The sequence below is a fragment of the Dipodomys ordii genome, unplaced genomic scaffold, assembly GCF_000151885.1.
Source record: "Dipodomys ordii isolate 6190 unplaced genomic scaffold, Dord_2.0 Scaffold250, whole genome shotgun sequence".
NCBI lineage: Eukaryota > Metazoa > Chordata > Mammalia > Rodentia > Heteromyidae > Dipodomys > Dipodomys ordii.
Window position 1 is genome coordinate 599347 of NW_012267466.1, and position 13131 is coordinate 612477.

Here is a 13131-nt window from a genome sequence, read left to right on the forward strand (position 1 = left end):
GGCTCACAGACTTTCCTGACTGGTTGGCTTTGACCCTGGGTCCTCATTTCTCAGCCTTCTGAGAAACATAGGTAACCATTGGTGCCTGGCTTTGAAAGATTTCCGAATAGCTTCGATGATATAAATGCAAGGATGACACCATGGAGATTTGTATCGAGCAAGGAATCAAATGTACAGCGTGAACATTCTAACCATCAGAATCAAGTGACAGCTCTGTGCCCTGACCCCAAGGAGACACAAATCTTCTTCTCCACAGACACAGGGAGAAGTCTGGATTTAGTCCCATAGGAACAGCTCCGCAGGAAGTCCCGCCATCTTCTCCTGGAATATTTTCTCAAAGGCTTCAGCCTGGGCTACAGTGAAGTGGTTCTTCCAGTCCCCTGTTATGCCTGGAAGCCAGGGAGAAATGCTGCAGTCAGAGGGGGCCAGAACACAGAGGGCCCAGCCTAAGGCTCCCTCCCTGTCCCATCCCTGCTGTGCAACTGTGGAGGACCCTGGAGCTCAGAGGGGAGAATTGTCAAGAACTGTGTGTGTGTGTGTGTGTGTGTGTGTGTGTGTGTGTGTGTGTGTGTGTGAGAGAGAGAGAGATACTCATGCCTGTTTGCCTGTGCCTGCATGAGTGCACATGTGTGTACACATGTGGGTGTGTAAGGGTGTGTGCCTACTCATGTGTGGCGTGCACATGAGTGTCAGTGTGTGGTGTTGTTGTAGTGTTCCCATACATTTGTGTGTGTGTGCACACATGCCCACATGCCCACGTGTACAGGTGCAGGTGGGTGTGCCATTCCTGGGCCTGGGGGCTATCTCTGAGCTTTGTTCCTCAAGGCTGGTACTCTGCCATTTGTGCCACAGCTCCACTTCTGGATTTTTGCTGGTGAATTGCAGATAAGAGTCTCATAGAATTTTCCTGCCTCTGGGGCTTTGGACCATGATCCTCAGATCCAACTCCCTGAGTAGCTGGGATTGCAGGCGTGAGCCATCAACACCAGGCCAAGCAAGAACTTCACCAGAATGTCAGTGAATTCAATGATGGATTTGGTGTTGTCCAGCCCTAAAAACAATGAGGAAAATGCCTCCATAGAGAGAACCAAACAAGACAGAACACGGAGAGGAGGGGGCGGGAACATGCTGGGAATGAGGCTTAGTGGTAGAGGATTGCCTAGCATGCACAAAGCCAGGGGCTTGATTCCTCAGTACCACATACACAGAAAAAGCCGGAAGTGGCTGTGGCTCAAGTGGTAGAGTGCTAGCCTTGAGAAGAAAAAAAGGAGAAAAAGAAGCTGAGGGACAGTGCTCAGGCCATGAGTTCAAGCCCCTGGACTGGCAAAAAAGAAAGAAAGAAAGAAAGAAAGGAAGAAAGAAAGAAAGAAGTAAGAAAGGAAGGAAGGAAGAAAGAAAGGAAGGAAGAAAGAAGGAAAGGAAAAAAGAAAGAAAGGAAGGAAGAAAGAGAAAAGAAAGAAAAGAAAAGGAAAAGAACACCAGAATTCTGAGATCAGGGAGATGCATTAGAACAGGCAATGGCCAAACAGGAAAACAGAAGTGCAAATGGAGCACAATAAAGCTAAACAAAAACACAGGCAAGAGTGAAGACACCAAAGTTAAGAAACACAGGCCTAGCAGAAACAGAGGGTTTCAATGTAGTAATGGAATTTAAAAAAAGCTATTCTGATATGAAGAAATAAAATTACTAATAAATACATAAAGCCCACTGGGTCCTGGTGGCTTACACCTGTTATCCTGGCATCTCAAAAGGTTGAGATTGGAGGGTCAGGTTTGAAGGGAAGACTGTGAGATTCTATCTCCAAGGAACCATGCAAAAGCCAGAAATGGAGTATGGCTCAAGTGCCATAGCACCAGCCTTCAAAATTAAAAAAAAAAAAATTAAACACTACCCAAGCACTGATTTCAAGCCCTAGGACTAACACACAATAAAAAAAACATACTATAAAACCATACTCATGAAACAATAATGTGTCAAGAATTCCCTTCCTGATCTCTGACAGATGTTTAAGCCACAGTGAGCGATTCCATACCTTTCCTGGTAATTAAGAATCCAGGAGAAAAGTAATCCCCACTCAGCAGGCTGAAATTGGACATCATGTTTTCCTTCATGGCCTGGAAGGAGCTGTTCTCCAAGACCAACTCCAGCTCTTCGGGGTTCAACTTCTTCCCCAGGAACTGACAGATCTTCTCCACAGTGCTCCTCGTGTCCTGCAAGAAGGAAAAGCAGGACAAGGAGAACACAGAGCGGCTCTCAGAACGAGGGAGCTTTGGAGGGAGGACAAGAAGAGACAGACAGCCAAGCTCCAAGACAGACTCCTGTGTCAGAGGTTGAGCTGGGAGCAGGGATGTAGGGAGCCGTTGGTACAGCTCAACAGGAAAGGTCATCTGAACCCTTGTGCTTGCTCTAAGTCACATACAAAGAACTGGCTTACTTAAAAATCACTAGGTGTCCTGGATTGTTTTAGGATATCTGTAGAGTCTGTTTTATATTTAACCAGTTTACCTTTTCATGTTAATTTGCACTCTGTTTTTACTAAGCCTAAACTTTACTTGTTTTTCTGAACTATAGTAACCTTATGCTACTTCTTGACTTCTAACTGTATATATAGGAGGAAACTAAAAATCTGCAAACCTCCCAACCCCATCTTTTGTCTTGTGTCTTTTTTTTTCTCATCCTCGACCCGTAAGTCAGGATTCCCTTTCGATGCAGGCAGGCTCTGGAACAGGGAGGGAGGGAGGGATGAGAGCAGGATAGGAAGGAGGACTGGAAGGATTTGATCCAAGCACAACCAGAGAACAGAGGCTGGAGATGTCCCAGACCTAGAGCAAGGCATTTGGACAGTGATCAAGTGATAATTTGACAGTTATCCACAGGAAGATCAATACACCAGGTACTACAGTGAACCACAGCTGATTTCTGAACAACACAGATTTTGTTAATGGCTGTGTGTGAGAGAGAGTTGTGTGTGTCTGTTGTATGGTTGAACTCAGTGTGTTCATACTATCTTGAGCCTTTGTGCTCAAGGTTAGCTCTAACACTTGAGCCACAGCTCCACTCTGGCTCTTTGGTGGTTCATTGGAAATAAGAGTCTCATGGACTTTCCTGCCCAGCCTGGCTTTGAACTGTAATCCACAGATCCCATCTTCCTGAGTAGCTGGTATTGTGTAGTCTGACCAGTGGAATAGGGTCTATGAAGAAGGAGAGGTGTGTGTTAATGTGAGGGGGCAGTGGGGTGGGGTTCAGGGAAAATGGATCGTTACCTTCTTGAGCTCCTCGTAACTGAGCACCAGCACATTCTCCCTCTCCCTCATGGACATCCAGCCCCGGACATGTGCAAACCATGACCCGAACCGCACTTCAGGGTGGGTAACAAGAGACAAATAATCAACTCCTGGACATCCAAATGTGGACTATGTTCTCCACACATTTCCCCTTGTCTCTGTCTACTTCTCACAGGTATAACTGGCAAAAATCTTGTGCATATTTACTAATTAAAATATATTTAGCTGGGCACCGGTAGCTTACACCTGTCATCTTAGCTACTCAAGAGGCTGAGATCTGAAACTCTCTTTTAAGGTAATCAAGGAAAGGAAGTCCTTGAGAAGCTTATACCCAATTTATCACTGAAAAGATGGAAGTGGAGCTGAGGGTCACCAGCAATAGAGCCCTAGCCTTGAGTGAAAAAATAAGGGAAAGTGCCCAGGGCCAGAGTTCATGCCCCAGGAACAGCACACATGTGCTGTTTCACACACACACACACACACACACACACACACACACACACACTGTTTATAACCCTTCACTTCACAAGCCACTCACCGTTGCCTTCAATGAAACACTCATAATACTGCTGCAGAGACTGTGGATTCTTCAAGTACTTTGCTCCAGCCGAGTAATAGTAGCCAGACACAAGGACATCCTTCGGATTTCTGATGACGTAGATCACCTTAAAGGGAAAAAGGTAAAAACTAAAAAATCATTACCATCTTTCCCACATTCAAGGCCTTGATCTCTCCATATCCTGATCCATATCTGATCTGATCTGATCCATATCAAAGGATAAGCCATCTGTCTGCTCATTGTTTTAATTAGAACACTAATTGCTTTTGTTGTTCATACCAGTCCTGAAGCTTGAACTTATGGACTGGGCACTGTCTCTGGGCTTGTTCTCTCAAAGCTGGCACTCTACCACTTGGAGCCATAGCTCCATTGCCAGGTTGGTGGTGGTTCCTTGGAGATAAGAGGTTTTCGAACTTTTCTGCCCAGGTTGAATTTGAACTCCAATCCTCAGACATTCTCCTCCTGAGTAACAAGGGTGACCGCTATTAGCCATTGGTATCAGGCTTATTTATTCACATTTTCCTTTGTTCTTGGTTGATCATAGGGATTTAACTCTGGTCCTGAGCACTGTCCCTGAGCTTCTTTTGCTCACTCTACCACTTGTAGCCACAGCACTATTTATGGTTTTCTTGTGGTTAATTGGAGTCTCATACAATTTCATACCTGAGCTGACTTCGAACTACAACCCTCAGATCTCAGCCTCCTAAGCAGCTAGCCAGGTGTGAGCCTTGGTGCACAGGTAACATATTCGCTTTATTTTTTCCGGTCGTGAGGTTTGAAGTCTGGGCCTTGGTGTTGTCTATCAGCTCTTCATCTCAAGGCTAGCGCTCTAGGACATGAGCCACAGTGCCATTTCTGGTTTTCTGGTGGTTTATTGGAGATAAGAGTTTCACGGACTTTCCTGCCTGGGCTGGCTTTGAACCCTGATCCTTAGATCTCAGCCTCCTGAGTAGCTAGGATGACAGGCATGAGCCACTGGTGCCTGGCACATATTCACTTTTGATGGAATGAAGCTCAAAGAACAGACAGGCAAGCAGTTGTGTATAAAGGAGATTTGTGAGTTCTGATTGAGCTTAAATGGTGGTTTTGAAGATTCTGGCACCCAGGTCATCTGTGAGTCCCATCTGCATTGGTCTGTATCTTGGGTCTAAGGACTCTCAGCAGATGAGCACAACTTCAGGGCCATGGAAAACTGTTAAAGGCCAATACAGCTTGGCCTCATCTCCAGGTCTATATGTTTGAGAATTCAAGATTCAAGAGCATCAGTTGAGCCTGGAAACGTGGCTCATAACTGTCAAGCTAGCTACTCAGGAGGCTGAGATCTGAGTATTTCAGTTCAAAGCTAAGCCAAGCAGGATATTCTGCCAGACATTTAGGCTCCAAATACCCAACAAAGACCAAGAAGCTGAGCTCAAGTGGCAGAGCTCTAACCTTGAGCAGAAATGCTCAGGAACAGGGTCCAGGCCCTGAGTTCAAGCCCCAGCACAGGCACAAAAAAAAAGAAGCATTGATGTAGCAGTTATTCAGCACTGAGCCCTGACCTTGGCCTTGGAATTGAAGAAAGACTTGGGGAAGAGTTGGATGGGGAGGTGGGAGGCGATGAGGGGGGGACCCTCCTTCCTTTCTTTTATGGTTTGGAATCCACTTTCAGTCTCCATCCATGGGGAGCGATCCCAGATAGGCACAGAGCGGATCCACTTGGGATCCCCCTTGCTGTGAATGAGACACAGGATCTCAATGACCCAGTTGGTTCCTGGAGACAGAAGGAAAATGAAGGTCACTGATTTCTCTCTGAATTATATAAAGACCGTGACGGTAAAATATACCTAACACAAACCTTACTGATATAGACTTTGTCTGGCATACAATCTTTGATCATGTAATGTCCATATTCATGTGTGTGTGTGTGTGTGTGTGTGTGTGTGTGCGCGCGCGCGCGCACATGTACATGCATATGTGCCACTCCTAGGGCTTGAACTCCTGCCCTGGCCTGCTCCTGGCTCCTGATTCTCAGAGCATTTTCCTTGCAGTGAGTGCTCCATGCTGGCTCCTCCCCATCCCAGTGCCTGGTGCTCCTCCCCTCGAGGCCCCCTCCCCCCCATTAAAACCTGTTCTGCCAGTTCCCAACTTCTGCCCACAATGAATATTCTTCCTGTTGAACTTAGTGTACTCTGTGCCTGACCTATGAAACGGAAAGCCTTCTGTACAACACCTTATTAATAACAATGAACATATAAGAACGAGAAGAGGTGCTGGAGATATGGCTCAAGTAGTAGAGTGTCAGCTGAATAAGCAAGCTGAGCAAGTACAAGGCCCTCCACCACAAAAATAAAAAATTGAAAAGTGTTAGGCATATACTAAATGAAAAATGTTACAATATATCTAAAAGATGTCCATGACATTGTGGCTCAAGTTTTAGAGTGTTAGCCTTGAGCAAAAGAAGCTTAGGGACAGTGTCCAGGCCCTGAGCTCAAGCCCCAGAACTGGGTGGACGGAGGAGAAAGATGTCAACGAGTGCTTGATGTAGAATTTTTTTAATATTGAAAAGACAAAATACCAGTATAAAAAGCTTTTCCCCGTATGCATGGACTGAGAAAGCAGCATATGTCATATGCCAGCCTCCAATTTAGCTCCATTATTAAATACCACCCCAATTAAAAACACCTGGTCTGTAGTTGGCACGTGCACACATGCTGATAGTGTGAAACACTTGTCCCAAAATGTATGTGGAGGAGATGGTATTGATCAAGATGCCTCATCTTGCTAAATATGCAGCATGGCACTGAAATCCCTTGGTATACCTGCTGAATCATCTTTTAGGCTTTTTTTTTTTTTTTTGGTCCATCATGGGGCTTGACCTTGGGGCCTGAGCACTGTCCCTGAGCTCTTTGCTCAAGGCTAGTGCTCTACCACTTTGAACCACATCTCCATTTGATAATTGGAGAGAAGAGTCTCACGGCCTTTCTTGCCCAAGATGGCTTTGAACCAAGATCCAAAGTCTCGTGAGTAGGATTACAGACAGGAACCACTATCAGACTGTTTGAAAAATCATTTTTATAACCTAAATAAATTAATTACATTAAAACAAAGGATATGGGGCTGGGAAGATGGCTCAGTGGTAGAGCACTTGCCTTGCATACATGAGGCCCTGGGTTCAATTCCTCAGCACCACATAAGCAAAAAACAAAAAAAAAAAAAGCCAGAAGTGATGCTGTGGCTCAAGTGGCAGAGCGCTAGCCTTGAGTTAAAGAGCTGAGGGACAGCGCCCAGGCCCAGAGTTCAAGCCACATGACCTGACCCAAAATAAATAAATAAATAACTAAAAATAAAACAAAGGATAATATTTAAAAGGAAAAAAAAACTGGATGTGATTCTCTTCTGAGCTTTGCATCATTCACCCCTGGCCCCACAGACAGTCACAAATGCCTGAATATGCCATAGGCTCAACTCTACCACATTGCTCCAGTACCTTCACCAGCCCACTATCTACATGACAATCCCTGTGAAATGGGCTAGCGAGATCCCCATTCATGAAGGGAAAGAAACAAATGAGCTACCACACCGTCCCCATGCAGGAGGCTGGAGGGAGGGAGGCACAGGCCTGGCCTTTCCCCCAGAGCTGCAGCCCCATCTGCTCACCTGATTTGGGGTAGGTCACTGTGATGATGTCCTCATCCTTCAGCACCAGCTCCTCGTGGGCTGCTTTTATGGATTCAAGAGTGTATACCTCGGAAGGAAAAGGAATGCCCTGGTACCACAAGTAGTCCTGAGCCATGGCGGAGCCCTGTGTGCCTGGTTATAGATCACAGACCACTTACTTCCTCTTGGATAGGTGGTGATAGCCTCTGGGTTGTCATTCTGGGTGATAAAATTAATCATTTACTTGTTGTTTCATTGCAAAACTAAGTTGTTGCTAAAGGCAAACACAGTGTGAATGTCACCAGGGGATTTTGAAATGTAAAATCATTCAGGGGCGGGATTTTCAGTTCACGGCAGGTAACCTGAACTAGATGAGGAAGAAGGAAGTAAGCTTGGGGGCAAATTATTGTTTTTTTCTTAAATTGACAAATCTTTTCTTTTGGGAAAAAGTATAGATATCACAGCAATTGCACAGAGGGAGGCTGGACTTCTGGCCCAACGTCCTAAGTCCCATTCACTAACATCACTCAAAACTCATTGCTAAGAACACTAGGTGCATTTTTCTTGTGACTTCCTGTTTCCCCAAGGATCTCTCTCGGCTGTGGGATCTCAACCATGATCTCTGGTGTCATGGATCTCCGTGTCTCCTCAGGCTCCTGAGGACAGAGAGAGTTTCTCAGACTTCCTTTCTTTGTGCTGACCTTGCAGGTTTGAGCAACACCAAATACTTCTGTAACATCACTGGGATGGTGTGTGCTGTGTGCATGTATCAAAATGCACGTATGAGTTTGTACCTGCATGTGTGTGTGTGTGTTCACACCACACGAGTCCATTCCTGTGAGGTTCAGAAGCAAACAAATCTAGGTAGCATTACCCCCAGGCAACTGTGTGCATTGTGCCTGGTGTGGGCAGGCAGGGCAGTAAGGACCTCTGTCTGGAGGACAAAGGCTCCTGGTCTGACTGAGCCATGAGCACCAGGTGTTTATTCATTTCACAGCATTGTGTCAGGCCACAGGCACCAGGTCACATGACTCTGAAGCCACACAATCTCACTCTGGTGTATATATATATATTTCCCCTCAGTTCTGGAGCGTGAACTCAGGACTATGGCTTTGCACTCAAGGCTGGTGCTCTACCACTTTAGCCACAGCTCCACTTCTGACAGTTGTCTTGGTTCATTTGAGATACCAGGCTTCTGACTTCTATTTCCTGGGCTGGCTTCAAACCTTGATTCCCCAGACCTCCAGCCTCCTGAGTAGCTAGGATTACAGACATGAGCCACTGGTGCCTGGCTCCAAAGACCGTTCTTAGTCTTAAACTCTACAAACAAAAACAAAAAACAAAAAAAGCGCTCCAGCCTATTTCCTTGTATTTCCTCTGGTAGTTGAGATTCCCTACCATGAACTAAAGTCAGAAGAGCACAGATCGCCCTTGTGTTGTTTTTTTTAATCATCAAATCACTTTCATAACAAAATGAAACAAGTTAATGATTGGCTTCAGTCAGTGGTATCACCACCTCCCCAGTGCCAGTGGCCTGGGACCAACAGCCAGGCACACAGGGCTTCCCCATGGCTCAGGACTATGTGTGGTTCCAGGGCATTCCTTTCCCTGCCGTCAATTTCAACTCTGAAGTCATAGAAGCAGTCCACAAGGAGCTTATGCTGAAGGACGAGGACATCATCACGGTGACCTATCCCAAATCAGGTGAACAGACCGGGACGCAGCTGGGTGGGAAATGCCAGGCCTGTGTCCAACTCCCTCCAGCCTCCCTTGTGGGGATGGTGTATTAGCTCATTATTGAAGACCTGTGGCCCATGTGGTATAGTACCAACCTTGCGCACAGAAGCTCAGTGACTATTCCCAAGCCCTGAGTTCAAGCCCCAGGACTGGCACCAAAAATATTAATGAAATTTTTTAAAGAGCTGCCATCATAAATTAAAACAAAAAGAATGGCTTTGAGGTTACTTGGAGGAGAGGGATGATTTGAAATTGAAGACTCGTTGTTGGGCTGCTGTTGGGAACTGGGAACTTTCTAGTAAGTAGAAGGAACTTGCAGGCCAGTCCCAGAATTCAGAGGCAGGGGGTACACGGAAGTAATTTCACGAACTTCTGAGAAGTAGATTAAACCCAAATATCCCCAGAGAAACGGCTGCGTAATCCCAAACAGATTGAGAGATCAGAGTAGAATCTTACTTTGGAGGCAACTCAGACCCATGCTCTATTTTCAGGATATATGGACATTTGAAGCACATGAGACAAGGCCACAGTGCAAAGCACAAACTGTGTGTGATTGCACTCACATACAAGTCCCAGAACTCTCAAAGTCCAGGAGGAGAAAAGTGGATGGTTGGGGTCAGGACAGGTGGCAAGCAAATCAATATTCAGTTGTCATGGACAATGTAGATTTATAAGATGTCAGAATACTGGCATTGAGTGAGCCATGATTGAAATAAACTAAACACTACTTATCCACACCAGAGTGCTTGCTTGAAAAAGTTTACATCATTAAGGTTTATGGTATGTATATTTTACCACTATGAAATCATATATAATATTGTTATTCAGATAGAGTGACTTTTGTTTTTCTTTCTGCCCCCAGGAACCCATTGGTTGATTGAGGTTCTCTCTCTGATTCACACCAAGGGTGATCCCAAGTGGATCTGATCTGTGACCTCATTTAATCGCTCTCCATGGGTTGAGACCACATGTGAATCCCAAATCATAAAAGACAGGAAGGAGGGTCCCCCCCTCATCACCTCCCACCTCCCCATCCAACTCTTCCCCAAGTCTTTCTTCACCTCCAAGGCCAAGGTCAGTGCTCAGTGCCCAATAACTGTTCCATCAAGGACTTTTCCTCTTAAAAATGCACATAGCCAGCAGATCTGGCATTCTCCCTCTGTAGTTCACAGAGGACTGAGACTCTCCTTTATGAGGCAAGGGTCCTCAGACCAAACCAGAGTCATGGCTGTGTAATCCCTGACAGATGAACTAACCAAAAGACTAACCAAACTGTATTTTAAGCGGATACCCAGGCCTCATGTGGTCAACCCAGCTAAACAGGAGGCTGAGATCTGAAGTTCAAGATCAGAAGTCAGCCTAGGCAGGAAAGGCTAGGAGACGCTTATCTCCAATGTACCATCAAAAAAAAAAAAGCTGGAAGTGGAGCTATGGCTCAATTGGTAGAGCATCATACTTGAGCACAAAAACTCAGGTCAACACCCAGGCCCTGAGTTCAAGCTCCAGAGCAGGCAAAAGGAAATTTTTAAAAAGAGCCAAGTGAGATTGTGTTTCTCCAGTGTCATGTGGCCTGGTGCCTGTGGCCTGAACACTGGAAGAGTGAATAAACACCTTGATGTTCATGGCCAGATCAGACCAAGAGCCTTTGTCCTCCAGAGAGAGATCCCAGTTCCCTGGCCCAGCCCACACTCTTACTTACTAACTCTGTGCAATGCTACCTAGATGTGTTTGCTCCTGAATATCATAGAAATGGGTGCATAGGGGGTGAACTCTCTTCTGCTGCAATAGTTCATACTCCCTGATGCGGCGAACACCTTCTCGGCCAGCGAGTAAAACGACCACCACACCAGGAGTCTTCTCAAATCACACTTTACTGGAGAGCTTTTTAGTTAATGGGAGAGCTTGAGCGAGAGACCCCGTGTACAAAAATGTGGCCGCTTATATAGGGAAAAAGGAACACGGGTCGTTCTATCATTGGTCGTTTGCCCTTTACCGTTATCAGGTGCCACGGGATTGGCTGGGGACTCCACTGGTCGTTCTATACCGTTATCAGGTGCCATCTTGTAATGGCGTTCGCCCCGGCTCCCCGCACCCTGACCCCAACTTGAATGGCTTTTTTGTTTCTGTTTTTATACCACTCCTGGGGCTTGAACTCAGGGCCTGGATACTGTCCTTGAGTTTTTGTCCTGAAAGCTGTCACTCTGCCACTTTGAGCCACAGCTCCCCTTGTGGTTTTCAGGCAGTTAATTGGAAGTAAGAGTCTCATGGGCTGTTCTTCCTGGGCTTACTTGGAACTGTGCTCCTCAGATTTCAGCCTCCTCCTGAGTAGTTGGGATTACAGGCGAGGGCCACCACCACTTAGCCCCTTCAATGATTTTTTACAGAACAACTCATAAATCTATGGCCAGCAAATGATAACCAGCATCTGCTCTCCTGTGCTTTGTAGGCATTGTCCTTCCATTGTTTTATTCCTGGCAAGGTAATTTGTCTGGAGGAAATCTGAAATGTATTTGAAGAATGAATGCCCGACCAAAAGACCCACCGATACTTTGATGTTTGAGAGCAGTTTTAGAGACTTGATCTGAAACGTGCAACATGCAACATCATGCACGTGAGACATTATGGGAATGTTTTTTGTTTTCTGTTTGTTTAATTCTTTTCCTTCTCTCTTTAAGGTGATCTATGTCATCAGAACCCCTAAGGATGTCCTTATATCTGCTTATTATTTCTGGGGTTTTACAAATCTGGCTAAGAAACCAGAGTCACTGCAACAATATTTTAAATGGTTCTTGCAAGGACACGGTGAGTGGCTTGTGAAGGGGCCAATCAGTGCTGAGACCTCAGGGCAGATCAGGAATGGTAGAGACTTTTTTTTACCAGTCCTGGGGCTTGAACTCAGGGCCTGGGCATTGTCCCTGAGCTTCTTTGACTCAAGGCTAGCACTCTCCCAATTAAGTGTCGCTTCTGTCTTTTTCTGTGTCTGTGGTACTGAGGAATTAAACCCAGGGCTTCATGCATGCTGGGCAAGCACTCTACCACGGAGCCACCTTCCCAGTCCTGGTAGAGACTTTTTATACCATCCCTGCTGTTCCCCCTGCAGTGCCATATGGGTCATGGTTTGATCACATCCGAGGTTGGATGTCCATAAGGGAAAAAGAGAACATGCTGGTCCTCAGTTATGAGCAGATGAAAAAGGTAACCATCGATTTTACATGCACCCCACCCCACCGCCCTCCTCACCCCTTCTACCACCTCCCCTCCCTAGAATCCCCTCTAGCCTCCACCCCACCATTCCTGTCACATTTCTGCATCATATTGTATGTTATTCCTTCCTGCATTCCACCCATCCTCCTTTCCTTTCTTTTTATTTCTGGTCCAAGGGGGATTCTTGAACTAAGTACCTGATGCTGTGCTCAACCCACTGAGCCACGCCTCCAATCCCCCACTCCACTCATCCTTTCTCCTGCCAGTTCCTTCTGTTGTTTCTCCCTTCTCCTGCTCCCTCCTCCTGAGACCCATTCCCTGTTGTCTCCCTTTCATACCTGTGGCCCTATTTTTCTCTCCTTAGGACCCGAAGAGCATGATAGAGAAGATCTGGGGAAGGCGCTGGAGCCAGGAGAGCTGGACTTGGTCCTGGAGAACAGTTCCTTCCAGGCGATGAAGGAGAACAAGATGTCCAATCTCAGCCATGTGCCCAAGGAGCTTATTCCCACCAGTATAAAACTCATCCGAAAAGGTATGGAAATGCCCCAGGGAAGGAGGTGCCAGAGGCTGGGAAACAGAAGTCAGGTGCTATAAACACAAAGTTGTGGCCTGGGCTGGGAAGGTGGCTCAGTGGTAGAGTGCTTGCCTTGCATGCCTGAGGCTCTGGGTTCGATTCCTCAGCACCACATAAGCAAAAAAGAAAAAAC

General features: G+C 46.2%; 1 protein-coding gene and 1 pseudogene across 1 annotated transcript; one reads left to right on the forward strand and one right to left on the reverse strand.

The window, feature by feature from the left end:
• Positions 1-66: 66 nt before the first annotated feature.
• Positions 67-7675, reverse strand: LOC106000944 (bile salt sulfotransferase-like). Its single transcript, XM_013036158.1, has 6 exons — positions 7484-7675; positions 5386-5597; positions 3824-3950; positions 3265-3359; positions 2034-2211; positions 67-389 (listed from the first exon to the last, which is right to left on the reverse strand). Exons 1-6 carry the CDS (start codon positions 7617-7619, stop codon positions 277-279), a joined length of 861 nt encoding a protein of 286 aa, XP_012891612.1. The 5' UTR covers positions 7620-7675; the 3' UTR covers positions 67-276.
• Positions 7676-9029: 1354 nt separating this feature from the next.
• The window catches only part of LOC106000937, a 10468-nt pseudogene continuing 6366 nt past the window's right edge, over positions 9030-13131 (forward strand).